The 25649-nt window shown below is 51.8% G+C and overlaps 1 protein-coding gene across 1 annotated transcript; it reads left to right on the top strand.

Annotated features, from left to right (window-relative positions):
• Window positions 1-1914: 1914 nt before the first annotated feature.
• On the top strand, window positions 1915-24805 carry LOC100081858 (balbiani ring protein 3-like). Its single transcript, XM_029082487.2, has 13 exons — window positions 1915-2021; window positions 3556-3717; window positions 6375-6530; window positions 8607-8756; window positions 10698-10847; window positions 13489-13638; window positions 13738-13887; window positions 15114-15284; window positions 17625-17774; window positions 18974-19123; window positions 19635-19805; window positions 23439-23588; window positions 24608-24805. The coding sequence occupies exons 1-13, from the start codon at window positions 1961-1963 to the stop codon at window positions 24628-24630; spliced, it is 1794 nt and encodes a 597-aa protein (XP_028938320.2). The 5' UTR covers window positions 1915-1960; the 3' UTR covers window positions 24631-24805.
• The last annotated feature ends 844 nt before the right edge of the window (window positions 24806-25649 follow it).

The following is a 25649-nucleotide window of genomic DNA, read 5'->3' as shown; positions in this document are numbered from 1 at the left end:
TGCTCAGAACAGTGCTTGGCGCATAGTAAGGGCTGAACAAATACCATCATCATCATCATCATCTCCCAAAATGCCCCGCCTCCATCTGCGATCGTTCTGGTACTATATCCATACAGTTGTCTTGGTAAAAATCTGGAAGCGGTTTACCATCGCCTCCTTCTGGGCAGTGAACTTGAGTCTCTGCCCTCCCCTCTCTTCCGTGCCGCCGCTGCCCAGCACAGGGGAGTTTGGTTCAAGGACGCCGCAGTGGAAATCAAAGTATACAAGGAGTTCTTTCTATTGTACATGTAGAATCTGTCTACTACTCATACTAATAATGATGATGGTAACAATAATAATTGCAGTATATGTTATATGCTTACTATGTGCCAGGCACGGTTCTGAGGACAGGGGTAGGTACGAGATAATCAGGTTAGATGCAGACTCCCCTCGTGGGACTCACAGTCTAAGTATGAGGGAGGACAGGTATCAAATCCCCATTATACAGATAATAATAATAAAGTTGGTATTTATTAAGCTCTTACTATGTGCAGAGCACTGTTCTAAGCGCTGGGTGAGGAACTGAGGCCCAGGGAAGTCAAGTGACTTGCCTAAGGTCTAACAGCAGGTGAGTGGCAGACCGAGGTCCTCGGATTTTAAGGCCCGGACCCTTACCTCTAGGCCATCCTTCACATTCCCACTAAGCCCCCTGTATATGGAGTCGAGGAGGAAGAGAAGGAGGAGAAGTGCTTCTCTCAGCACAATGTCCATATCTATCATTTATTTCTATGAATGTCTGTCTCCCCTTCTAGACTATAAGCTTGCTATGGACAGGAATTGTGTCTGTCATATTGTCCTCTCCCAAGTGCTTAGAATAGCGCTCTGCACACAGTAAGGACTCAATAAACACGATTGACTGATTGATTGATTAAGTGGAGGAGCTTGTTTCGGACACTGTGGGATGGTCAGCAGGAACGGCAAATCAGAGATAATTCAGAGGGGGAGACATATTCACTCCCCAGGAGGGGGGGACCCCTGGGTTTCCCAAAGTTCCGGCCGGGTCTAGTCACCCGGCTTGTCCCCCGAGTCCAAGGGCACTTGCCCCCCGTTACCTGTCTCACGGGTTTTCCCCCCAATGATGGTTGGAGGGGGCTCACCCACTCACAGGACTAGGGTTTAAGAACCCTCCCCTGCTGTGGACCCCAGGCTCAGCCAATGAGCTACGGACTCTGTGGGCAGCCCCTTCCGACCTCGGATGGGCGGGGGTCTCCCAGGTTCCTCCCGCCCCAACCGGCCACGGCCCAGCCCACTGATCCTGGGGGACGGGAACCCCTGTGGGTCAGGCTCAGCTGGAAGGTGGCAGAAGAGGCTGGTGTCGGGGAGGAGAGGCCCATTCCCACTGGGAATGGCTGAGCCCCTCGCAGGGATCCTAGTGGCTCAGTGCACCAACCCCAGGCCTCCCACTCCCAGTGGCCCAGGCCTGGACACTCCAAGCCTCCAACTCCCAGTATACTGTGCCCAGAAAATCCTATTCTCCCGTTCCTGCTGCCCCAGGCCTCCAGACTCCGTTCCTACCGCTTCTGGTGCCCCGGGCCCGGAGACTCTGGTCCTCCCACTCCCAGTGCCCTGGATCTTGGACTGTGGTCATCCCGTTCCTGGTTCTCCAGACCTGGAGATTCCATTCCTCCCGATCCTGACGCCCCGGACCTGGAGAATCCAGTCGTCCCGCTCCCGATGTCTTGAGCCAGCCTGTGGCCGGGTAAGGAACGGACGACCAATTTCGTCCTTGGGGTTGCTGTCCTGGACCTTGTGGTTTGGCTCCGACCCCAAACTGGCTGACACAGGCAATGAATTTGATTGCGAAATTGAACCCAGGAGTCCGACCGTGCCAACCCTTTGCCCGCCGAGCCCCTCCCAGGGCCAAGGGTTTAAACCGTGTCCGGGCTCAGCCGGGAACCTCAGATTCCTCAGCAGCGGCGGCATGAAGTCCGGAGGCCTCTTCGTCTTGGTGGCCCTTGTGGCTCTCAGCCCCCTTCCAGGATGTGAGTTTGGAGGGGTGGGGGGGTTGGGTGCTGGGGCGAGACTGTTGTTCCTATAGGGGGCGCTGCATTTCCAGGGCAGAAACGGGGAGCACAGGGCAGGGGCAGAGTTCTAGGCCCGCCGTCCCCTACCCTTCATCCTTCACCGCCCCCTTCCTCACTCGGCTAGACAGCGGGCAGATGTCTGTTCATCAGCTGGAGTGGTCCAGTCAGAACTCTGTAAGCCCGTCAAAGGGCAGGGATTGTCTCTATCTGTTACCGATTTGTACATTCCAAGCGCTTAGTACAGTGCTCTGCACATAGTAGGCGCTCAATAAATACTATTGAATGAATGAATGAATGAAAAATGGGGATTTTGCAGTTCTCCATCCTACTCACCTGTGAGTCAGGGACTGTAGCCAGCCTGATTAACTTGCATTTACCCTAACGCTTAGAACACGTCTTGACACATGGTGAGCTTTACAAATACCCTTAAAAAGAAACATAAAAAACTTGTACCATAGCCTGTAACCAGGATGGACAGAGGGTTTGGCTCCCAGCTGTCTCCCATCGAACTACAATCCAGCACCAAGAGACCTACAGAGAAGGGCCTTGTTCTCCATTTCCTAGTTCATCGAAGAGTCAGGGCTTCACACCCCCATCTACTACCATGGCTTCATGGATTTGCTTATTAAGATCTAAAATCTGTGACTTTGTGACAGTCCAGTCTAGGGGTTAGTGCTGCTGTCTACTAACGGTATTTGAATCCCGCTTCCGTGAGGGCCGAGGACCGTTTAATTCCCGCCTCTATATTCCCTCCCAGCATTTATTGCAGTGCTCTTCACACAGCGGCCTAGTGGAGAGAGTCTAGGCCTGGGAGTCAGGACGTGGGTTCTAATCCTAGTTCTGCCACTTGTCTGCTTAGTGACCTTGGGCAATCACTTACTTCCTGGGCCTCAGTTCCCCGTTCTGTAAAACGGGGATTGAGACTGTAAGCCCCATGTGGGACCCGGACTGTATCCAACGTGATTACTTCGTATCTAATGCAGTACTTAGAGCGGTGCCTGGCACGTAATAAGTGCTTTTAACAAATACCATAAAAAAAGTACTCTTACTATTAAAGCTTATGAAATAATATCAGAGAACAACCCATCGTAGCTTAGGACACACATGCACACAGAGGGGAGTAGGATAGAGAGAGGGTCCCAGGGGAGATGAGATTGGGGGCACCTGGGGGCAGAGGCTACTGAGGGTCACAGTGCTTCTGTGCAGCCCTCAATGTGGGGCAAAGGTACTACGTGGCCAAAAGAGCAAGGGTCAGGACTCCTGTCCATCCTGTCCCCATCAGCCCCGCGTGGTTTCCGGGAGGACAGGTCAGACCTGGCAGCGGAGTGTGGGGCTTGGGGCTGAGGGGAAACGTGAGCAGGGCCGTTTGGGGGCTGCAGGATGCGGGAAGAGGTGTCGAGGGGAGACCGTCTGCTCTACCCACCCCCCGATGGCTCCAGCTAACTGGACGTCCCCGATCCTGGACTCTGACTACCCCTCTTGTGTCGTTCAGGGATGGCGAGAACCGGGGTGAGACCCGGGATATGTCCAATTCCACAGAGGACATTTCCCAAGCGTTGTGTGGAACTCTGCAGAGGAGACAATTCCTGCCCTCCGGGATACAAGTGCTGCAGCAACGGATGCGGTCGTGAGTGCATGGTAGCGGTGAGAGTCGGTGAGTAGATTGGCCCGTTGGGAGGCAGTTTGGCCCGGAGGAAAGTCGGGGACCGGCAGCCAGGAGACCCTTGTTCTAGCCCCAGCTCCACCACTGGTCTGCTGGGTGACCTTGGGCCAGTCATTTTACCTCCAGAGGCCTCAGTTTCCTCATCAGTAAAACCGGGATAAAATAGACTGATTCCATAAACTCGAATCCACTCCAGCTTTCAGCAGCAGCATGGCTTTGTGGATAGAGCATGGGCCTCTTGAGTCAGAAGGACCTGGATTCCAGTCCCCTCACCTGTCAAAAGGGGATGAAGACTGTGAGCCCCATGAGAAGCAGCGTGGCTCAGTGGAAAGAGCACGGGCTTTGGAGTCAGGGCTCATGAGTTCGAATCCCAGCTCTGCCACTTGGCTGTGTGACTGTGGGCAAGTCACTTCACTTCTCTGGGCCTCAGTTCCCTCATCTGGAAAATGGGGATTAAGACTGTGAGCCCCACGTGGGACAACCTGATTCCCCTATGTCTACCCCAGCGCTTAGAACAGTGCTCGGGACATAGTAAGCGCTAAACAAATACCAACATTATTATTATTATTATTATTATTAAGTCTTGATCTGTCACTTATCTGCTGGGCGACTTTGGGCAAGTCACTACATTTCTTTGGGCCTCAGTCCCCTCACCTGTCAAAAGGGGATGAAGACTGTGAGCCCCATGTGGGACAGGGGTTGTGCCCCACCCAATTCGCTTGTGTTCTCCCCAGCACTTAGTACAGTGCCTGCACCTAGTAGGAGCTTAACAAATGCCTCAGTTATCATTATCCTATCACTTAGTAAGCATTTAATGAAGGCCATAATCTGTGACCTTCCCCCGAACCAACGGATTTCAGCGGGACAAGTCGGCCCCAGAGGCAGAGGCAGATCCCAGATGGCACAGGTCAGTGGTGCCCATTTTTTCCCCCTCTCGTGCCCGGGCTCCAGCCCCCTGCTTGTGGAAAGAGCCCTAGCCTGGGCATCTGAGAACCTGGGTTTCAATCATGCATACTAAGAACTAAAAGCAGCGAGAAGCAGCGTGGCTCAGTGGAAAGAGCCCGGTCTTGGGAGTCTGAGGTCATGGGTTTGAATCCCTGTCCTGCCACTTGACAGCTGTGTGACTGTGGGCAAGTCACTTAACTTCTCTGTGCCTCAGTTACCTCATCTGTAAAATGGGGATTAACTGTGAGCCTCACGTGGGACAACCTGATTACCCTGTGTCTACCCCAGTGCTTAGAACAGTGCTCTGCACATAGTAAGCGCTTATCAAATACCAACATTATTAAAAGCTGTGACTTCAAGAGAGTGCAGTCTAAGGCTTAGTGCTGCTGTCTTCAATTGATATTTGAACTCCGCCTCCATGAGGGATGGGGACCGTTAAATTCCCACCTCTGTATTCCCTCCCCACATTTCATTCAATCGTATTTATTGAGCACTTACTGTGTGCAGAGCACTGTACTAAGCGCATTTAGTACAGTGCTCTGCAGACAGTATGGTCTAGTGGATAGAGCCTAGGCCTGGGGGGTCAGAAGGACCTGCGTTCTAACCCGGGTTCCGCCACTTGTCCTCTTGGTGACTCTGGGCATGTCACTTCACTTCTCTGGGCCTCAGTTCCCTCTTCTGTAAAATGGGGATTGAGACTGTGAGGCCCATGGGGGACAGGCACTGTGTCCAACCTGATTACTGTGTATCTACCCCAGACTTAGAACAGTGCCTGGCACAAAGTGAGCACTTTTAACCAATACCATTAAAAACAATAAGTACTATTACTACTAAAGCAAAGGAAATATCGGAGAACAACCAATCCTAGTTTAGGACACACGCACATGTATACGCAGAAGGGAGTAAGTTAGAGAGAGGGTCCCTCGAGGGATGGGGTTGGGGCCATTTGGGGGCAGAAGGTGCTGAGGGTCCCGGAGCTTCTCGGCAGCCCTCGCTCTGGGGTCGGGGGGCTGCAGTGGCCGGAAGAGCAATGGTCAGGACTCCTCTCCATCCTGTCCCCATCCCAGGAGGACAGGTCATTCCGGGAAGCGGAACGTGGGGCTTGGGGCAGAGGAGGAATGTGAGTGGGACTGATTGGGGGCGGGGGGAAGGAGGAATGTCGAGGGGAGCCCTCGACGGATCCAACTAACCGGACGTCCCTAGAAATCCCTCCTGGGTCTTTCAGGGAAGTGAGAACCAGGAGCTGCGTGATTCCCTGGAGGCCAAGAGAGCTGCCTCTACCCTGCCCGCACCAACCCCTGCCCTGACTCTCCAGATCTCCCTTCTTCCAACAGGTCAGCTCTGGCTGGGCAGGAGAGCGTGGAGAGGAGGACTGAGCGAGGCAGCCTAGCGGGACTGGAGGGAGCTGGGGGAGGGAGAAGAGGCTGAAGGCTTGGGCGAGACTCTCAGCTCTGCCCCCCGCTTCCCCGGGCTTCCGGAGAAACTCCTCCCTCTAGACCGTACCCTCCTCCCTCTACATCGGAAGCTCCTTGTGGGCAGGGAAAGTGTCTACTGACTCTGTTCTATTATAATCTCCCAACCATTTAGTACAGTGCTCTGCGCCACAGTAAGAGCTCAATAAATACCAGTGATCGATCGACTGATAGATAACCGACCCTTCCTAACCCCAGACTTTGAGAAAGTCTCATGCCTGTGTGTTTCAGGGATTCAGAGATCTGGTTCCTGCCCAGCCTCGCCACCAGGAACAAAAGGAAGTGCGGATTGTGTACGCAGCTGCAGGAGAGACACTACCTGCCCTCAGGGACAAAAGTGTTGCAGCTTTGGATGCAGCCAAGTTTGCACGACACCGGTGAAAGGGGGTGAGTAGAGTGGCCCTTTGGGAAGTGGTGTTGCCTGGTGGAAAGAGCCTGAGACCAGAAGTCAGGAGACACTGGTTCTAGCCCCAGCTCCACCACTGGCCTACTGGATGACCTTGGGCAAATCATTTGAACTCCAGCGACCTCAGTTTCCCCATCAGTAAAACCAGGATAAAATTGACTGTGATTCCTACTTGGGGCAGAGATGAGGTGAAACCCTTGATTCAGTTTGTTTTGTTTTGTTTTAAAATAGTATTTGTTAAGAGCTTACTGTGTGCCAGGAACTTTACTAAGCACTGGAATAGATACGAGTTCATCAGAAAACTCAAATGCACTGCAGGATTTAGCAGCAGTGTTGCTTTTTGGATCGAGCACGGGCCTGGGAGGCAGAGGACCTGGGTTCCAGACCCTCATCTGCCCCTAATCTGCGGTGTGACCTTGGACAAGTCATTTCCCTTCGCCTCAGTTACCTAATCTGTCAAATGAGGACTAAGACCATGAGCCCCAGGTGGCACAGGGGTGGTACCCAGCCCGATTTTCTTGTATTATCCCCGGCACTTAGTACAGCGCCTGGCATATAGTAAACCCTTAACAAGTACTATAGTTATCATTATCCTATCACATAGTAAGCATTTAATGAAGGCCATAATCTGCGATCTTTCTCTGAACCAAGGGGTAGCTGTGGGGCGAGGTGTCCTCAGAGGCAGAGGCCAATCCCAGCGTCAATGGTGCCCGTTTGTTCTCTCTCTCAAGCCCAGCCCCCCACTGACAGAAAGAGCGCTAGCCTGGGCGTCAAAAGACCTGGGTCCTAATTTGAGCTCCGCCTCTACTCTGCTTCATGATCTTGAGCAGATCATTTCACTTATCCACACCTTAGTTTCCTTATCTGTCACACGGAGAAAGCAGCGTGACACAATTGTTTATTCTTAATTATTAATTATAACCTCCCCAGCACACACACACACGAAAGAAATCTCCCAGAAAATTCCCTGGGACTGACCTGGCTCAAAGAAAGGATCTGGGATTTGGAATAGGGACTGATGCCGAGGCTTAAAATTAGATGTTAAATTGAAAAGACTGAAGTATTAAAAAGCATCAAGAAAACTTAGTTCCTTTCTTTGGCCACTGTTTTCAAAGGCCAAATGTTGTATGGAGAACAAATACCGTAATTATTATTATTACTCTTATGAAATGATGACCAATAGGTGGGCACATACACACACACACATGTATTTATACACTGGCATAAGGAGGGGACTTGGTTAGAGAGCAGGTCCTTGGGGTGATGGGGTTGGGGGCTGGGAGCAGAGGGCACCGAGGTCCTTCTCTGCCAGTCCTCGCTGTGGGGCCGAGGGGCTGCCCTGGCCGGAAGAGCAATGGTCAGGACTCCTCTCCCTCCTACGCCCATCAGCCCCGCGTCGTGTCGGGGAGGACAGGTCAGGCTGGGCAGCGGAGCGTGGGGCTGAGGGGGAATGCGAGCGGGACCGATTGGAGGTGGAGGGTGGCGGAAGAGGGAATGTCAAGGGGACGCTCTCTGCCCTGCCCCTCCCCACCCTGATGGCTCCAGCTAACTGGACGTCCCAGGCCCCGGACTCTGGAAATCGCTCCTGTGGCATTCAGGGACCGTGAGGCCCGGGAGCTGCCCGATTCCCTGGGGGCCCGGAGAGCAATCTCTACCCTGCCAACACCACCCACCACCCTGACCCTCCAGATCTCTCTTCTCCCGATAGGACAGCTCGGGCCGGGCAGGAGAGCATGGGTGAAGGGCTGAGCGGGGCAGGTGAGCGGGACCGGAGTGAGCTGGGGGAGGGAGAAGAGAGTGAGGGCTTGGGGGAGACTCTCAGCTCTTCCCCCCCCACCCCACTTCCTCAGACCCTCAGGAGACGCTCCTCCCTCTAGACTGAAAGCTCCTTGTGGGCAGGGATCGTGTCTACCACCTCTGTTCTATTACGCTCTCCCAGCGGTTTGGTACAGTGCTCTGAACACAGTGAGCTCTCAATAAATGCCAGTGATTGATCGACCGATAGATGATCGACCGTCACTGTAGGCTTTGGAAAATCCCATGTGTTTGTATTTCAGTGACTCAGAGACCCGGTACCTGCCCACAACTGTCACCGAGGACGAAAGGGGCATGTGATAGACGTTGCAGGACTGACGATTCCTGCCCTCAGGGACAGAAGTGCTGCACCAACGGATGTGACTATTACTGCATGGATCCCGTAAAAACCAGTGAGTAGAGTGGCCCTTTGGGAGGCAGTAAGCTCGGGATCAACTGCCAGGCAACCCGGGTACTGACCCCAGCTTCACCGCTGATCCACTGGGTGAACTTGTGCATGCCATTTAAACTCCGGTAACCTCAGTTTCCTCATCTGTAGAACCGGGATAAAATTGACCGTGAATCTAATTTGGTCCGGGGATGGTGCCTGATTCCATGAACTGAAATCCACTCCGGCCTCCAGCAGTGGCACGGACTAGTGGATAGAGCGAGGCCCTGGGAGTCAGAAGGACCTGGGTTGGATTCCTGGATCTGCCCCTTATCTGCTGTGTGACCCTGAGCAAGTCGTTTCACTTCTCTGGGCCTCGGTTCCCTCATCTGTCAAATGGGGATGAAGACTGTGAGCCCCGTGTGGGACAGGGGCTATGCCCAACCCAATTTGCTTGGTTTTACCCCAGCACTTAATACAGTGCCTAGCACAAAGTCAGCCCTTAACAAATGTCACGATTATCATTATTCTACCACCTAGTAAGCATTTAATGAAAGTGATAATCTGTGACATCTGTGAACCAATGGGTTTGAGTGGGATGAAGCGGCCCCAGAGGCAGAGGCTGATTCCAGATGGTACAGCTCAGTGGTGCCCATTTGTTCTCCCTCTCATGCCCAGTCTCCATTCCCCAACTCATGAAAAGAGCGCTAGCCTGGGCAACAGTAGACCTGACTTCTAATTTTGGCTCCGCCTCTTCCCTGCTTTATGATCTTTGGCAGGTCACTTAACTTCTCCATGCCTCAGTTACCTCATCTGTAACATGGAGATTCAATACCTGTTGTCCTCCTACTTAGACTCTAAACCCCTCGTGGGACAGAGATTGGGTCCCACCGGATCATCTTGTATCTTCCCAAGTTGATATAATTCTTGGGAAATAATAATAATAAAAATGTTGGTATTTGTTAAGCGCTTACTATGTGCAGAGCACTGTTTTAAGCGCTGGGGGAGATTCAGGGTCATCAGGTTGTCCCACGTGAGGCTCACAGTTAATCCCCATTTTACAGATGAGGGAACTGAGGCACAGAGAAGGTAAGTGACTTGCCCACAGTCTCACAGCTGACAAGTGGCAGAGCTGGGATTCAAACTCATGACCTCTGACTCCCAAGCCCAGGCTCTTTCCACTAAGCCACGCTGCTTCTCTAGAAATAGGGAAATAGGAAGCTCAGAACAAATGTCATTATCATCATTACTATTGTTATCATTGTTATTATCATTGTTATTTACTGTTATTTTCCCTGTGAACTGCAGCCCATGTAAGGTTTACGTATCATTGTTCCGCTACAAACTGCAGGACAAGCATATGCAAATATTTCATCTGGGGGACTCATCAGAGCAAGGAGAACCAGTTTAAGTCTGCCAAAGAGGGCAGGGTTAGACTCTGAATATTGGCTGGAATCAGAATGGACAGGGAGCTTGTCCCCGAAGGGTTGTAAAGGGAAGCAACGTGACCCAGGGGCCAGGAGAGCTCTCTCTACCCTGCCCCCTCGACCCCCTGCCCTGACCCTCCAGATCTCCGTTCTTCCCGCAGGACAGTTTGGGCCGGACAGGAGAGCGTGGGGAGTAGGGCCCAGCTGGGCAGGTGAGCGGGTCCAGAGGGGGTTGGGAGAGAGAAGAGAGACTGAGGGCTTGGGGGAGACTGTCAGCTCTGTCCCCCGCTTCCCTGGGCCTCAGAATAAGCTCCTCCCTCTAAACTAAACCCTCCTCCCTCTCTACCGAAAGCTTCTTGTGGGTAGGAAATATGCCTACCAACTCTGTTATATTATGCTCTCCAAAGGGTTTAGTACGTTGCTCTGCATACAGTAAGTGTTCAATAAATACCAGTGACTGAATGACTGGTAGATAACCGACCGTCACTGACCAGTCTCGTGTGTGTGTGTGTGTGTGTGTGTGTGTGTGTGTGTTTCAGCAATTCTGAGGCCCGGTACCTGCCCAAACCTGTCACCGAGAACAAAAGGGTCGTGTGTACGATATTGCAGTACAGACGATTCCTGCCCTCAAGGACTGAAGTGCTGCACCAACGGATGTGACTATTACTGCATGGCTCCCGTACAAGACAGTGAGTAGAGTGGCCCTTTGGGAGGCAGTAAGCTCGGGATCAGCTGCCAGGCAACCCAGGTACTGGCCCCAGCTTCAATGCTGACCCGCTGGGTGAACTTGTGCATGCCATTTAAACTCCGGTAACCTCGGTTTCCTCATCTGTAGAACCGGGATAAAATTGACCGTGAATCTTACGTGGGCCAGGGATGGTGCCTTATTCCATAAACTGAAATCCACTCCAGCCTTCAGCAGTGGCACGGACTAGTGGATAGAGCAGGGGCCTGGGAATCAGAAGGACCTGGGTTGGATTCCTGGATCCGCCCCTTATCTGCTGTGTGACCCTGAGCAAGTCGCTTCACTTCTCTGGGCCTCGGTTCCCTCGCGTCAAATGGGGACAAAGACTGTGAGCCCCATGTGGGACAGGGGTTGTGCCCAGTGCAATTTGCGTGTTTTTACCCCAGCATTTAATACAGTGCCTGGCACATAGTAAACCCTTACCAACTGTCACGATTATTATTATTCTATCACCTAGTAAGCATTTAATGAAAGTGATAATCTGTGCCATTCGTCCGAACCAATGGGTTTGAGTGGGAGGAAGCGGCTCCAGGGGCAGAGGCAGATCCCAGATGGCACAGGTCAGTGGTGCCCATTTGTTCTCCCTCTCATGCCCTGTCTCCATTCCCCAACTCATGGAAAGGATGCTAGACTGAGCAACAGTGGAGCTGGTTTCTAATTTTGGGCCCACCTCTTCCCTGCTTTATGATCTTTGGCAGATCTCTTAACTTCTCCATGCCTCAGTTTCCTCACCTGTAACATGGGAATTCAATGCCTGTTGTCCTCCTTCTTAGGCTCTGAGCCCCATCTGGAATGGGGATCGGGTCCCACCAGATTATCTCAAATCTTCCTAGCTTGATACAATTCTTGGTGTATAACAAATACCATTATTCTTCTTCTTATTGTTATTGTTATTATGCCTGTGAACAGTAGCCCACTTGGGGCTTACTTACCCGAGTTCTGCTGGAAACTGCAAGACAAATAAATGAAAACATTTCATTGTTGAAGATCTCTCAGGGCATGGAAACCTGCTTTAAGTCCTAAAAGAGGGTAGGATTACAGTCTGAATATTGGCTGGATTCAGAATAGACAGGGGACTTGTCCTCAAATGGATGGAATGGGAAACCTCACAGTGCAGAGGAAAGAGCATAGGCCTAGGAGTCAGAAGACCTGGGTTCTAATCCCATCTCCACCTATTTCCTGCCATGTAACCTTGGGCAAGTCAGTTCACTTGTCTGTGCCTCTAAAATGGAGCTTAACTAACTACTCTTCCTCCCTCTTTTACAGTAAGCCCCATGTGGGACAGGGACTGAGTCTGAGCTAATTGCATTCTATCTATCTACCCCAGTGCTTGACACATAGTAAGTGCTTAACAAGCACCACAATTGTTATTTTTAATTACAACCTGAAACACCCACATATACACACAAGCACACACACACAAAATCCTCCCAGAAACTTCCCTGGCTCTGATCTGGTTCAAGGAAAGGATCTGGAATTTGGAAGAGCATTCGATGCTGTGGCTTAAAAATAGATGCTCAATTCAAAAGACTGAAATATTAAAAAAAGTCAAGAAAACTTAATTTGCTTATTGTGCCACTGTTTTCATAGGCCAAACATAATACAGAGCACATGAAATGGTGGTGACTGAGTTACACACACACACACACACACACACACACACATATACATGCATGCACAGAGGGGAGTTGGTTGGAGAGAGGGTCCCTGGGAGGATGAGACTGGGGGCAGTGGGTGCTGAGGGTCCCAGAGCTACTCCTCAGCCCTCGCTTTGGTGGTGTCCGGGAGGATAGGTCAGGAAGGGCAGCGGAGCTTGGAGTTTGAGGCTGAAGGATAACGTGAGTGGGACCGGTTGGGGGCAGGTGGGTAGCGGAAAGAGGAATGTTGAGGCGAGACTTTCCTCCCCGCCCAACCCTCAGTGGCTCCATCTAACCGAACGTCCCCACCTCAAACTCTGGAAATTCATTCATTCATTCATTCAGTAGTATTTATTGAGCGCTTACTATGTGCAGAGCACTGTACTAAGCCCTTGGAAAGTACAATTTGGCAAGATAGAGACAATCCCTCCCGTATTGTTCAGGGAGCAAGAGACCTGGGAGCTGCCAATTCCCTGGGGGCCCGGAGAGCGCTCTCTCTCTCTCTCTCTCTCTCTGTCTCTCTCTCTACCCTGCCCGCATCACCCCCGGCCCTGACTCTACAGATCTCCCTTCTCCCGGCAGGACAGCTCGGGCCGGGCAGGAGAGCGTGGAGAGGAGGGCTGAGCGGGAGAAGGTGAAGGGGACTGGAGGAAGCTGGGGGAGGGAGAAGAGGCTGAGGGCTTGGGGGAGACGCTCAGCTCTGCTCCCCGCTTCCCCAGGCCTCAGGATAAGCTCATCCCTCTAGTCTTTACCCTTCTCCCTCTAGTCCAAAACCTTCTCGTGGGCAGGGAATATGTCTACTGACTCTGTTCTCTTGTACTCTCCTAACGATTTGGTACAGTGTTTTGCACAGAGTAAGCGCTCAATGAATACCAGTGATTGATTGACCTGTAGATAACCGAATGTCACTGAGCCTAGACTTTGGAAAGTCTCCTGTGTGTGTTTCAGGGGTTAAGAGACCCAGCACCTGCCCACCCATGTCTCCGAGTACGAAAGGGACCTGCGTACAACAGTGCAGAGGAGATGATTCCTGCCCTAAGGGACAGATGTGCTGCTCCAATGGATGTGACTCTTACTGCTCACCAACGATGGAAGAGGGTGAGTACAGAGCTCAATGAATACCAGCGATTGATCGACCTATAGGTAACCGAATGTCACTGAGCCTAGACTTTGGAAAGTCTCCTGTGTGTGTTTCAGGGGTTAAGAGACCCAGCACCTGCCCACCCATGTCTCCGAGTACGAAAGGGACCTGCGTACAACAGTGCAGAGGAGATGATTCCTGCCCTAAGGGACAGATGTGCTGCTCCAATGGATGTGACTCTTACTGCTCGCCACCGGTGGAAGAGGGTGAGTACGGCGACCCTTTGGGAAGCAGTTTGGCCTGGGGGAAAGAGCTCGGGATCAGCTGCCAGACTACCCGGATACTAACCCCAGCTCCACCTGTAGCCTGCTGGGCGACCTTGGGCAAGTCATTTAACCTCCCTTGACCTCAGTTTCCTCATCTGAAACATGGGAACAAATTTGATGGGGAGCCTCACGTAGGACAGGGTTTGTGTCACCGTAGCATTTAGCCCATAGAAAGCCCTTAATGAATGCCAGCATTTTTGAGTTTCCTCCTGTGGAAACCAGCTTTTAACCAGTCTTGCTCCATCTTGCTTTCAGTACCCGTTTTGTATTAATCTCCGTTGTTTTCCTAAATCGTGCTTCTCCACACCCTTCCCAGTCATCAATTTCAGCCACACCCTGTCATCAGTTAAGAAAATTGGAGTCACAGTTAATTGGATTCCCTTGCTGGTGTGATGGAACACCTTGCCCTCCACGGACTATAAACTTTCGGTGATGAGTTGAGTCCCCTTTTAGGGCCACAGACTATGTCCGTCCTTAACCATGCGATGAAAAACCCCTTAGGGTGCATTGCTGCGACAGTTAGTTTTGCTGGACTCGACACTCCAAACCAATGGTCCAAAGTGGGATGAGAGAGAATATTTGAGGCGCAAAAGGGGAAATTTCCTTCATGCAAACCGTCTCCAGCATTTTCCTTCCCTAAGGTCTCGAAGACCTCAAAAGGGAATATTGGAGGTGAAAAAGGAGCAGGTTACTTCATGCAAACAACCTCCGGCTTTAATTTCTAGACCATGAGCCCGCTTGGGGTAGGGATTGTCTCTATCTGTTGCCAAACTGTGCTTACCAAGAGCTTAATACAGTACTCTGCACACACTAAACGCTTAATAAATACGATTGAATGAATGAATGAGTTAGACTGTAAACTCTTTGTGGTAAGGGAATGTGCCTAGCAACTCTGTTCATTCATTCAATTGTATTTATTGAGCTCTTACTGTATGCAGACCAGCGTACTAAGCGCTTGGAAAACACAATTTGGCAACAGATAGAGACAATCCCTACCCAACAACGGCCAGCGTATTCTCCTAAGAGCTTAGTACAGTGCTCTGTGTACGGTGAGCGCTCAATCAAAACCATCTCTGGATTGCTGGATGAGATGGCCCCAGAGCGGTAGGCCAGCTCCCAGACGGCACAGGTCAGTGACGCCCATTCGTTACCATTCTCCTGCCCAGGTTCGAAAAACGTCTGTGAGAAGTCTGCGGACCCAGGCCCGTGTAAGTCTTACATGGCCGTGTACTACTTCAACTCCAGGACGAAGAACTGTGAAGCGTTCATGTATGGAGGCTGTGGGGGAAACGACAACCGGTTTAGAACCGCCGAGGAGTGCATGGCTCGCTGTGGAGGTAAGGGCCAGAGACCAGGTTCCAGACGGAAGGGATCGGCTGGGAGACCAGGGCTGGTGGAGTTCTTTTCTCCTGTGTCTGGACAGGCTACTAGGCAGTGAGCTGAGCTGGGGCTTCGGCGGTGAGATGACAGGCGTGGACAAGGAGGAGGGACTGACCACGCCGCTGACCAGGCATTAGAGGCCGGGGTCAGTCGCGAAGTACGGGGAGAGGCGGTCTGGATGACCGTGGGGAAAGGGGGAGGGGGTGGCACTGGGGTTGCGTGAAATAGGGCAGAAGCGGGCACACGCGGGAAGGGATGTTCATCCGGCCCTGGACACGGCATTTCCCATCAGTCCCTGGGCTCTAGCATCTGAGGTTGGGTTCTGTAGACACCCCTACTCCTCAGCCTTTGTGCTCTAGCAGCAGATGAGGGGTTCCAAGGCTACCCCATTCCACCAGCCCCAGGGCTCTAACAGCTGAAGATAGGTTCCTTAGCCCTTCTCCTCCCCAGGTTCCATTTCCCTCTCTTGCAGAAAGATCCAGGGCCTGGGAGTCAGAGGGCCTGGGTTCTAATCCCGACTCCGCCATTTGTCCGCTGTCTGGCCTTTGGCGAGTCATTCAACTTCCCCGTGCTTCAGTTTCATCATCCGTAACAAGGGGATCAGTACCTTTTCTCCCCCCTACAAGCCCCATTGTGGAACAGGGTCTGGGTCCCACCAGATCTTGCATGTACTCGCAGCTTGATTTAGTGCTTGGCACCTAAAAGCACTTAACACATTATTATTATTATCATGATTTGGTCCACAAACAGAGGCCCATACGTGGGAAAGCAGCGCAACCTAGTGGAAAGAGCCCAGGCCTGGGAATCAGGGGACCTGGGTTATGTCTGTTGCGTGACTTCGGGCAAGTCACTTCGCTTTCTCTCTGCCTCAGTTTCCTAACTGAAAAATGGGGTTTCAATGGCTATCCCTCCTACTTAGACTGCGAACCCCATGTGGGCTCAGAATTGTGGTGAACCTGATTGATTTGTGTCTTTCCCAGCTTAGAGCAGTCCAAGGGCACAGAGTAAGCTCTTAATAAATATCTTGAAGTAAAAATTAATGAACAAATCTGCATATCCATGGTTCCGCTACAAACTGCAAGACAAACAGATGCAAACATTTCATCTATGCGGGCTCATCTCGGCAAGGAGAACCAGCTTAGGACCGTAGAAGAGGGCAGGGTTACAAGCCTGGGAGTCAGGGGACCTGGGTTCTTATTCTGACTCCGCCCACTGCCTGCCATAAAACCTTGGGCAAATCACTTCACTTCTCCGTGCCTCTAAAATGGAAATTATATACATAGTCTTCTTCCCTCTTCTAACGCGAGTCCCTTGTGGGACAGGGATTGTGTGTAAGCTAACTACCCCAGAGCTTGCTACATAGTGCTTGACAAACGCCACAGTTGTTATTTTTAATTACAACCTGACACAAACACACACACAAAAATACAAACAAATCCTCCCAGAAACTTCCTTGGTACTGATCTGGTTCGAAAATAAAGTGTGAGACTTGGAATAGCATTTACTGCTGTAGCTTAAAATTCGTTGCCAAATTCCATAGGCTGAACTCTTAAAAAGCGTCAAGAAAACTTGTTTATTTTGCCACTGTTTTCAAAAGCCAAATGTAATATATAGCCCATGAAATGACTGAGGAGCATACACACACACGGAGGGTAGTAGGTTGGAGCAAGGGTCCCTGGAGCGATGGGGTTGGGGGCACCTGGGGGCAGAGGGTACCGACGGTGCAGCAGGACAGATCTGAGTGGGCAGCGGACCAAGGGGCTTGGGACGTGAGCAGGATTGGTTAGGGGTTGCGGAAGAGGCGATGTTGAGGGGAGACTCTCTACCCTACCCACCCCTCATTGGCTCCAGCTAACTAGACATTCACGACCCTGTACTCTGGAAATCTCTCCTTTGTCATTCGGGGATCACGAGACCCCGGAGCTGCCCAATTTCCTGGGGGCCAGGACAGCTCTCTCTACCCTGACCGCTTCACCTCTGGCCCTGACTCTCCAAATCCCCCTTATCCCAGCAGGACAGCTCAGGCCGGGCAGGAGAGCTTGGGGCGGTGGGCTGAGCGGGGCAGGTGAGTGGGACCGGAGTGAGCTGGGGGAGGCAGGAGAGCCTGCGGGCTTGGGAGAGACTCTCAGCTCTGCCCCCCGCTTCCTCAGGCCTCCCCACGAGAGGGTTTAGTACAGTGCTCTTTACACAGTAAGTGCTTAATAAATACATCGAATGATAGATAACGAACTGTCCCCAACAGCAGACTTTGGAAAGTGTCGTGTGTGTGTGTGTTTGTGTGTGTGTGTGTGTTTCAGGGAGTAAGAACCCCGTTGTCTGCTCAACACCATCACCGGGAACAAAAGGGAATTGTGATCAAGATTGTAGAGGAGACAATTCCTGTGGTAAGAGGCAGAGGTGCTGCGCCCAAGGATGTGGCCAAGTCTGCGATGCACCAGTGAAGGGCGGTGAGTAGAGTGGCCCTTTGGGTGGAAAGAGCCCAGGAACCCAGTTACTAGCCCCAGCTCCACCCCTGGCCTTTTGATTGTCTTTGCGCAAGGCGTTTAATCTCAGGGACCTCAGTTTCCTCATCAGTAAAACCAGGATAAAACTATGAGTCCTGTGTGGAACAGGTACGGCGCCCGATTCCATAAACTCAAATCCACCCCAGCGTTCAGAAGCAGCATAGCCTAGTGGATAGAGCATGGGCCTGAGAGTCAGAAGGACCTGGGTTCAGATCCTAGCCCTGCCACTTCTCTGCTGTGTGACCCTCAGCAAGTCATTTCACTTTCCTGGGCCTCAGTTCCCTTATTTATCAAATGGGGAGTGAGACTGTGAGTTCTTTGTGGGAAGGGACTGTGCCCAACCCAATTTGCATGTTTCAGCCAAGCACTTAGTACAGTGCCTGGCACATAGTAAGCGCTAAACCAGTGCCTCAATTATCATTATCATAGCACTAGTAAGCAATTAATGAAGGCCATAATCTGTGACCTTCGTCCGAATCAACGGGTTTCAGTGGGACCAAGCAGTCCCAGAGGCGGAGGCCGATCCCAGGTGGTACAGGTTATTGTGCCCATTTGTTCTCCCTCCCATGCTCAGACCCCAGCCGCCGGCTCATAGTGAGCCTGGGCATCAGACGACCTGCATTCTAATCCTGGCTGTGCTTCTTGCCTGTTGAATGATCTTGGGCAGAGGGAGGGTAGTGGGTTGGAAGAGATGGTCCCTTGAGGCCAGAAGAACTCTCTCTAACCTACCCGCACCACTCCTCACCCCCACTCTCCAGATCTCCCTTATCCCCGCAGGACAGCTCGAGCCAGGCAGGAAAGCGTGGCGGGTGGGGCTGAGCGGGGCAGGTGAGCGGGCCCTGAGGGAGCTGGGGGAGGGAGAAGAGGCCAAGGCCTTGGGGGAGACTCTCTGCTCTGTCCCTCACTTCCCCAGGCCTCAGGAGAAGCTCCTCCCTCTAGATCGAACCCTCCTCCCTCTAGACACAAAACTCCTTGTGGGCAAGGAACATGTCTACCAACTCTGTTCTGTTTTACTCTCCAAAGTGTTTAGTACACAGTGAAGGCTCAGTTCATTCCAGTGATTGATGGACTGATAGATAACTGATTGTCTCCGTCCCCACACTTTAGAAAGTCTCTTGTGTTTGTGTGTGTATGTGTTTCAGTGATTCAGAGACCTGGTACCTGCCCAAGAGTGATACCAGGAACCAAAGGAACATGTGCACATCAGTGCAGGGGAGACTTTTCCTGCCCTTGGGGGCATAAATGCTGCAGCAACGGATGTGGCTACGTTTGCATGCAAGTGGTGATGAAGAGTGAGTGAGTAGAGTGGCCCTTTTGGAGGCGGTGTGGCCCGATAGAAGGAGCCTGGGCCCGGCAGCCGGGACACCTGGATTTTGGCCCCAGCTCCGCCACTGGCCTCCTCGTTGACCTCGGACAGATCGCTTAACTTCTGCGGACCTCTGTTTCCTCATCTGTAAAACAGGAACAAATCTGATCGTGAGGCTCACGTAGTACAGGGATGATGTCACCTCAGCATTTAGCCTGTAGAAAGGCACTTAATGAATGCCATCATTTTTGACCTTCCTCCGTACCAGTGGGTCTAAATGGGCTGAGACTAGATCGTCACCTCCTTGTGGGAAGGCAACGTGTCTGCCAACTCTGTTACAGTGTACTCTCCCGAGGGTTTAGTACAGCGAGTTGCACGCGGTGAGCGCTCGCTCAATACCATTTCTTGATCGCTTGATGAGGTGACCGGAGAGATGGAGGCCAGCTCCCAGGTGGCACAGGTCAGTGACTCCCGTTCGTTGCCCCTCTCCTGCCCAGGTTCCAGAGACATCTGTGAGGAGCCCGTGGAGGTAGGCCGATGTATGGGTCACATACCCATGTACTACTACAACTCCAAGACGAAGAAATGTGAATCGTTCATCTACGGAGGCTGTCAGGGGAACGAGAACCAGTTTAAGACCATAGAAGAGTGCATGGCTCGCTGTGGAGGTAAGAGCCGGAGACCAGCTTCCAGAAAGAAGGGATCCGCTGGGAGACCTGGGCTGACTGGAAGCCAAGTGGTAGAGTTCTTTTCCCCCATGTCTATGTGGGCCACTAGGAATTGAGCTGGTTTGGGGCTTTGGCAGCGAGACTTTGAGGAGGGGCAAGGAGAAGGGGCTGACCATTCTGCTGACCGGGCACTAGAGGCCGAAGGGTCAGGCACGAAGCACGGGGAGAGGTGGTCTGGATGACTGGAGGGACGGGGGGGTGGCTCTAGGGTTGCATAAAATTGGACAGAACGGGGAATAATAATAATAATAACGGTACTTGTTAACCACCTACTATGTGCCAAGCACCGTTCTAAGTGCTGAGGTAGATGCAAGTTAATCATGTTGGACATAGTGTCCCATGGGGGCTCAAATGCTTAATCCCCATTTTCCAGATGAGATAAATGAGGTACAGTGAATTGAAGTGACTTGCCCAAGGTCACACAGCAGACATGTGGTAGAGCCGGGATTAGGACCCGGATCCTTCTGACTCCCAGTCCCGTGCCCGATCCACTAAGCCACGCTGCTTCTCCATAAGCGGGAAGGTATCTGTCTCATAGGCCACCTCTGGGCACTGGGACCTGGAGACCCCACTGCCCGTCAGCCCCCGGACTCTAACATAAGGTTGGGTTCCTTAACCCCTCCCCTCCCCAGCCACCAGGGCCCTCCTTTGAAGGAAGAGCCCGGGCCTGGGAGTCAGAGGGCCTGGGTTCTAATCCCGGATCTTTCACTTGCCTCCCGTGGGACCTTGGGCAAGTCACTTAACTTCCATCTACCTCTGTTTCTTCATCTGCAACATGGGGATTCAATACCTGTCCTCCCCTCTATTTAGACTGCAAACCCCATTTTTGGACAGGTTCCGTGTCCTACCCGATGATCTTGTAAATACCCCCAGCTTGATATAGTGCTTGGCATCTACTAAGCACTTAACAAATGCCAATTTTATCATTATTATTATTATTATCATCATCATCGTTATTTGGCCCACGAACAGAAGCCCACGTACGGGGAAGCAATGCAACCTAGTGGAAAGAGCACAAGCCCAGGGGTCAGAGGACCTGGATTCTAATCCCGGCTCTGCTTTGTATCTGTTGTTTGACCTTGGGCAGGTCGCTTAACTTCTTTGTGCCTCTGTTTCCTAAACTAAAAAATGGGGATTCAATACCTGTTACCCCTCCTACTTGGACTTAGAACGGTGCATATGATTCGCAAATATCATAAAATAAAAATAAATTTCCATGCTCATATCCCTCTGAAATGCAAATATTTCATTTATGGATGTTTGTCGGAGCACAGAGACCAGGTTTAAGACAGTCAAAGAGGGCAGGGTTACAGTCTGAACATTGGCTGGAATCAGAATAGACAGGGGACTTGTCCCCAAAGAGATTTAAAAGAAAGCAACTTGGCCCAGTGCAGAGAGCACAGGGGACCAGGGGATTCAGAGGATCTGAGTTCTAATCAGCGTGGCTCAGTGGAAAGAGCATGGGCTTTGGAGTCAGGGCTCATGAGTTCGAATCCCAGCTCTGCCACTTGTCGGCTGTGTGACTGTGGGCAAGTCACTTAACCTCTCTGTGCCTCAGTTCCCTCATCTGTAAAATGGGGATTAAGACTGTGAGCCCCATGTGGGACAACCTGATTCCCCTATGTCTACCCCAGCGCTTAGAACAGTGCTCGGCACATAGTAAGCGCTTAACAAATACCAACATTATTATTATTATTATTATTATTATTATTAATCCCAGCTCCGGTCTTTGCCTGCCGTGAGATCCCGGGTAAATCACTTCATTCATTCAATCAATCGTATTTATTGAGTGCTTACTGTGTGCAGAGGACTGTACTATGCGCTTGGGAGAGTATCATACAACAATAAACAGACACATTCCCTGCCCTCAGTGAGCTTACAGTCTAGGGGAGGGAAAGCAGATATTAATAGAAAAAAATTACAGATATGGACATAAGTGGTGTGGGGCTGGGTGGGGGATGAACAAAGGAGACCACGCGAGAAGAGAATGGGAAAAGAAGAAAGGGGGGCTTAGGGAAGGCCTCCTGGAGGAGATGTGCCTTCAATAAGACTTTGAAGGCGGGGAGAGTAACTGTCTGTCAGATTTGACACCTCCTCCAAGAGGTCTTTCCAGACTAAACCCCCTCATTCCTCAGCTCCCCCTCCCTCCCCATTGCCCTGACTCGCTTCTTCTCTACTCCCTCCCCTGCCCCATAGCACTAGTGAACATATGTACATATCTGTAATTCTATTTATTTACATTAATGCCTGTTTCCTTGTTTTGATGTCTATATATCTACACTTTATTTATATTGAGGCTACTGATGCCTGTTTACTTGTTTTGATGTCTGTCTCCCCACTTCTAGTCTGTAAGCCCTCTATGGGCAGGGATTGTCTCTATGGCTGAATTGTACTTTCCAAGCGCTCACTAAATACGATTGAATGAATGAATGAGTTTGAGGAGGGAGGGCGTTCCAGGCCAGAGGCAGGACGTCGGTGAGGGGCCGACGGCGAGACGGGAGATGGAGGCACAATGAGAAGGTTAGCATTAGAGGAGTAAGGTGTGCGGGCTGGGTTGGAGGAGGTTTGTGAGCAGGAAGGATGGTGGGGCCGCCTACAGTAATGGGAAAGTCGAGGGGAGGACAGAGTTTGGGGGGAAAGATAAGGGGTCACTTCAGGTTTCTCCACCTCTAAAATGGAGATGAAATACCATCCTTCCTCTCTTCTACTTTGAGCCTTATGTGGGACAGGGCCTGTGTCTGAGCAAATGGCATTGTTTATTCCCCGGTATTTGACACATATAGGAAGTGCTTAACAAACACCACAATTGTTATTAATTACAACTTGACACATCCCAGACTTCCTCCCAGGAACTTCTCCAGCTCTAAATTGCCTCTAAGAAAGGACCAGGGCACTGGATTCTAACTTGGAATAGCATTTGATGCTGTGGCTTAAAATCTCATGCTAAATTCCAAAGGCTGAAATATTATAAGGGCCAAAAACTGAATCAGTGTATTTTGCCACTGTTTTCAAAGGCTAAACAGAGTATATAACATATGAAATGGTGGTTGAGGGGACACACTGATGGGGATGCATACACACACACACACACAGAGGGAAGGAAATTGGAGAGACGGTCCCTGGGGTGATGGGTTTGGACACATCTGGGGGAAGGGGATGCTGAAGGTCCCGGGGTTTCTCCGCATCCCTGGCTGGAAGAGCTACGGTCAGAACTCCTGTCTGTCATTCATTCATTCAATAGTATTTATTGAGCACTTACTATGCACAGAGCAATGTACTAAGCGCTTGGAATGTACAATTTGGCAACAGATAGACACACTCCCTGCCCAATGACAGGCTCACAGTCCTGCCCCCATCAGCCCCGCGTGGTGTCTGGCAGGACAGATCAGGCCAGACAACGGAGTGTGGGGTTTGGGGCTGATGGGGGAAGTGAGCGGGATGGGTTTGGGGCGGGGGACGGCGGAAGAGGGAGTATCGAGGGAAGACCGTCCGTCCTACCCTCTCCCCACGACGGCTCCTGCTAACTGGGCATCCCCAACCGCGGATTCTGGAAATCCTTCCTCTGTCGTTCAGGGTCAGTGAAACTCGGTAGATGCCCAATTTCCCGGAAAGAAATCTCTGAGCCTTGTGTCGAAGAGTGCAAAGGAGATGATTCCTGCCCCGTGGGACAGAAGTGCTGCGTCAGCGGATGTAGTCAAGTCTGCATGTTGTCGGTGAAAGACGGTGAGTGAACCAGGAGCGTCCGATCGGACTGCAGTTCTAGTCAGGTGACAGATCTGGCCTGTTCCGGTGTTCCACACTTTCAGGGCGGGTGTGCACCGGACTCCACGCTGACCCTCCAGCTGCACTTGATATTTCGAAGTCCTGCACGGCCCCTCCGGACCGGGACTGACCCGCGCCTTGGAGACGCAATTATTCCCGTGTCCCAGTGCGACCTCTGCAGTGTGAACTATTTAACTATGGGGATGGCAGGTGGCAGGAGAAACAAAAAAGGATGTGACACCAGGAAGGAGAAAGGAGACAGAGAAGCAGGGCCAATCCACGAGGCAGCCCCGAGCCAATGACCCACCGGGAGTCCCCTCCTGGCAAACGCTTGTGTCGTCAGCGTGTGAACGAGCAGATGTTTGGGGCCGATTGCCGTGATGACCATGAGCCCTGGACCAATCCCTTGGCCTGCCCAGGTCACCAAGACCCCAGGGAGCAGAGGCTCAGGGGAGTGGGGTGAATGGACTGACTGTGTGATAGAGGTGGGACATGTAAAGAATAATAGTAACGACTGTGATATTTTGTTAAGCACTCACTATTTGCCAGACACTGTTCTAAGCGCTGGAGCAGATTCTAGTTAACCTGGTTGGAAACTCTGCCCACTTAGGGCTAACTGTCTTGACCCCCATTTTACCAATGAGGGAACTGAGGCACAGAAAAGCGAAGTGACTTATCCAAGATCACCCAGCAGACAATTGGTGGATCTGGGGCTAGAACCCAGGTCCTTCTGATTCCCAAGCCCCTGCTCAATCCACTAGGCCACGCTGCTTCTCGTGATACTGTACAGCTTTTACCTCAGCCACAACCCAATGGCCTCGGGCTTAGAACTCCCTCCCCACCCCTCTGCCCTCCGGTTTAACCACGTTAGCGAATGGACAAGCCAACTTCCGGGGTCCTCGGCTCTCTGATCCCACCCACTGCACCCGAAAGCAGGGGCCGATTCTGACCACGAGCTCAACCGCATTTCCTCTTTCCAGACCCGTGGCTCCACTTCTCCTGATCGTCCACCCAGGGATGGCCGCCCGTCAGTTCACGGAAGCCGGGGACCTGCGTCTTGGGGGTCCAGTTCAAGGACCGAGTGGGGGCCAGAGAGAATGTGGACAGCGTTTTCAGGGATCCTTTCCTTGGGTAATAAAGGCCTCATGCAATTCGGGCCTCAGTGTCCCCAGCTCTAACTTGAATGTTAATAAGCGTCCTGCTCTCCCCCGCCACCCGACCTCCACCACACGGGGACGTTGGGAGGGTCGAGGTGGAGATGTCCCATGTTCCTCTTGGAGGATGCCGCTCTGCCGCTCGCCCGGTGACGCTTCCAGGGTTTGCTCTGACTGAAGGTGTCTCGGTGCGCCACGGTGCTGTTCTCCTCCCCCAGTCCTCTGGGCCTCTGGGGGACGTTCGCTCCCAAGGGTCCGCCCCAGCATCATCGGACCAGGGAGGCGATACGAAGCCTCTTGGACTCCAGCCCCATTACAAGGGCAGCGGTGACAACTCCCATGGTGGTGAGGAAAAGTGTAAACTAAAACTGGCAAGGATGGTAGAGAACTTGATTCGACGGGTGGCCATGCGGGAAGGATTCGATGTTTCTGCCCCTCATAATCAATTGATCAATCAATCGTATTTATTGAGCACTTACTGTGTACTAAGCACTTGAGAGAATACAGTACAACACAGTACAGTACACTTTCCGTGCCCACCAAAAACTTACCGTCTTCAGTCAGTCAATCAATAGTATTTATTGAGTGCTTACTATGTGCAAAGCACTGTTGTAAGCACTCGGGAGAGTACCGTACAACAGAGTTAAGCAGACAGGTTCCCTGCCACGATGAGCTTACAGTCTAGAGGGACACAGTAATATCTACTGAGTGCCTATCTGAGCAGGGCACTGTACTAGACAGTTAGGTGGGGTCTGCCCCAGCTCATCCCTTCTCTACGACTTCCACCTTTCATCCCCTGGTTCTCTGATTCACTGTCTCTCAGTGAACCCATCCAGCTCCCACTTCACATCACTCCCTCAGGCAAACC

This window comes from Ornithorhynchus anatinus, chromosome 17 (genome assembly GCF_004115215.2).
Source record: "Ornithorhynchus anatinus isolate Pmale09 chromosome 17, mOrnAna1.pri.v4, whole genome shotgun sequence".
Classification (NCBI taxonomy): domain Eukaryota; kingdom Metazoa; phylum Chordata; class Mammalia; order Monotremata; family Ornithorhynchidae; genus Ornithorhynchus; species Ornithorhynchus anatinus.
Note: the sequence above shows the minus strand (reverse complement) of the source record. Positions and strands in the feature narration are given on the sequence as shown.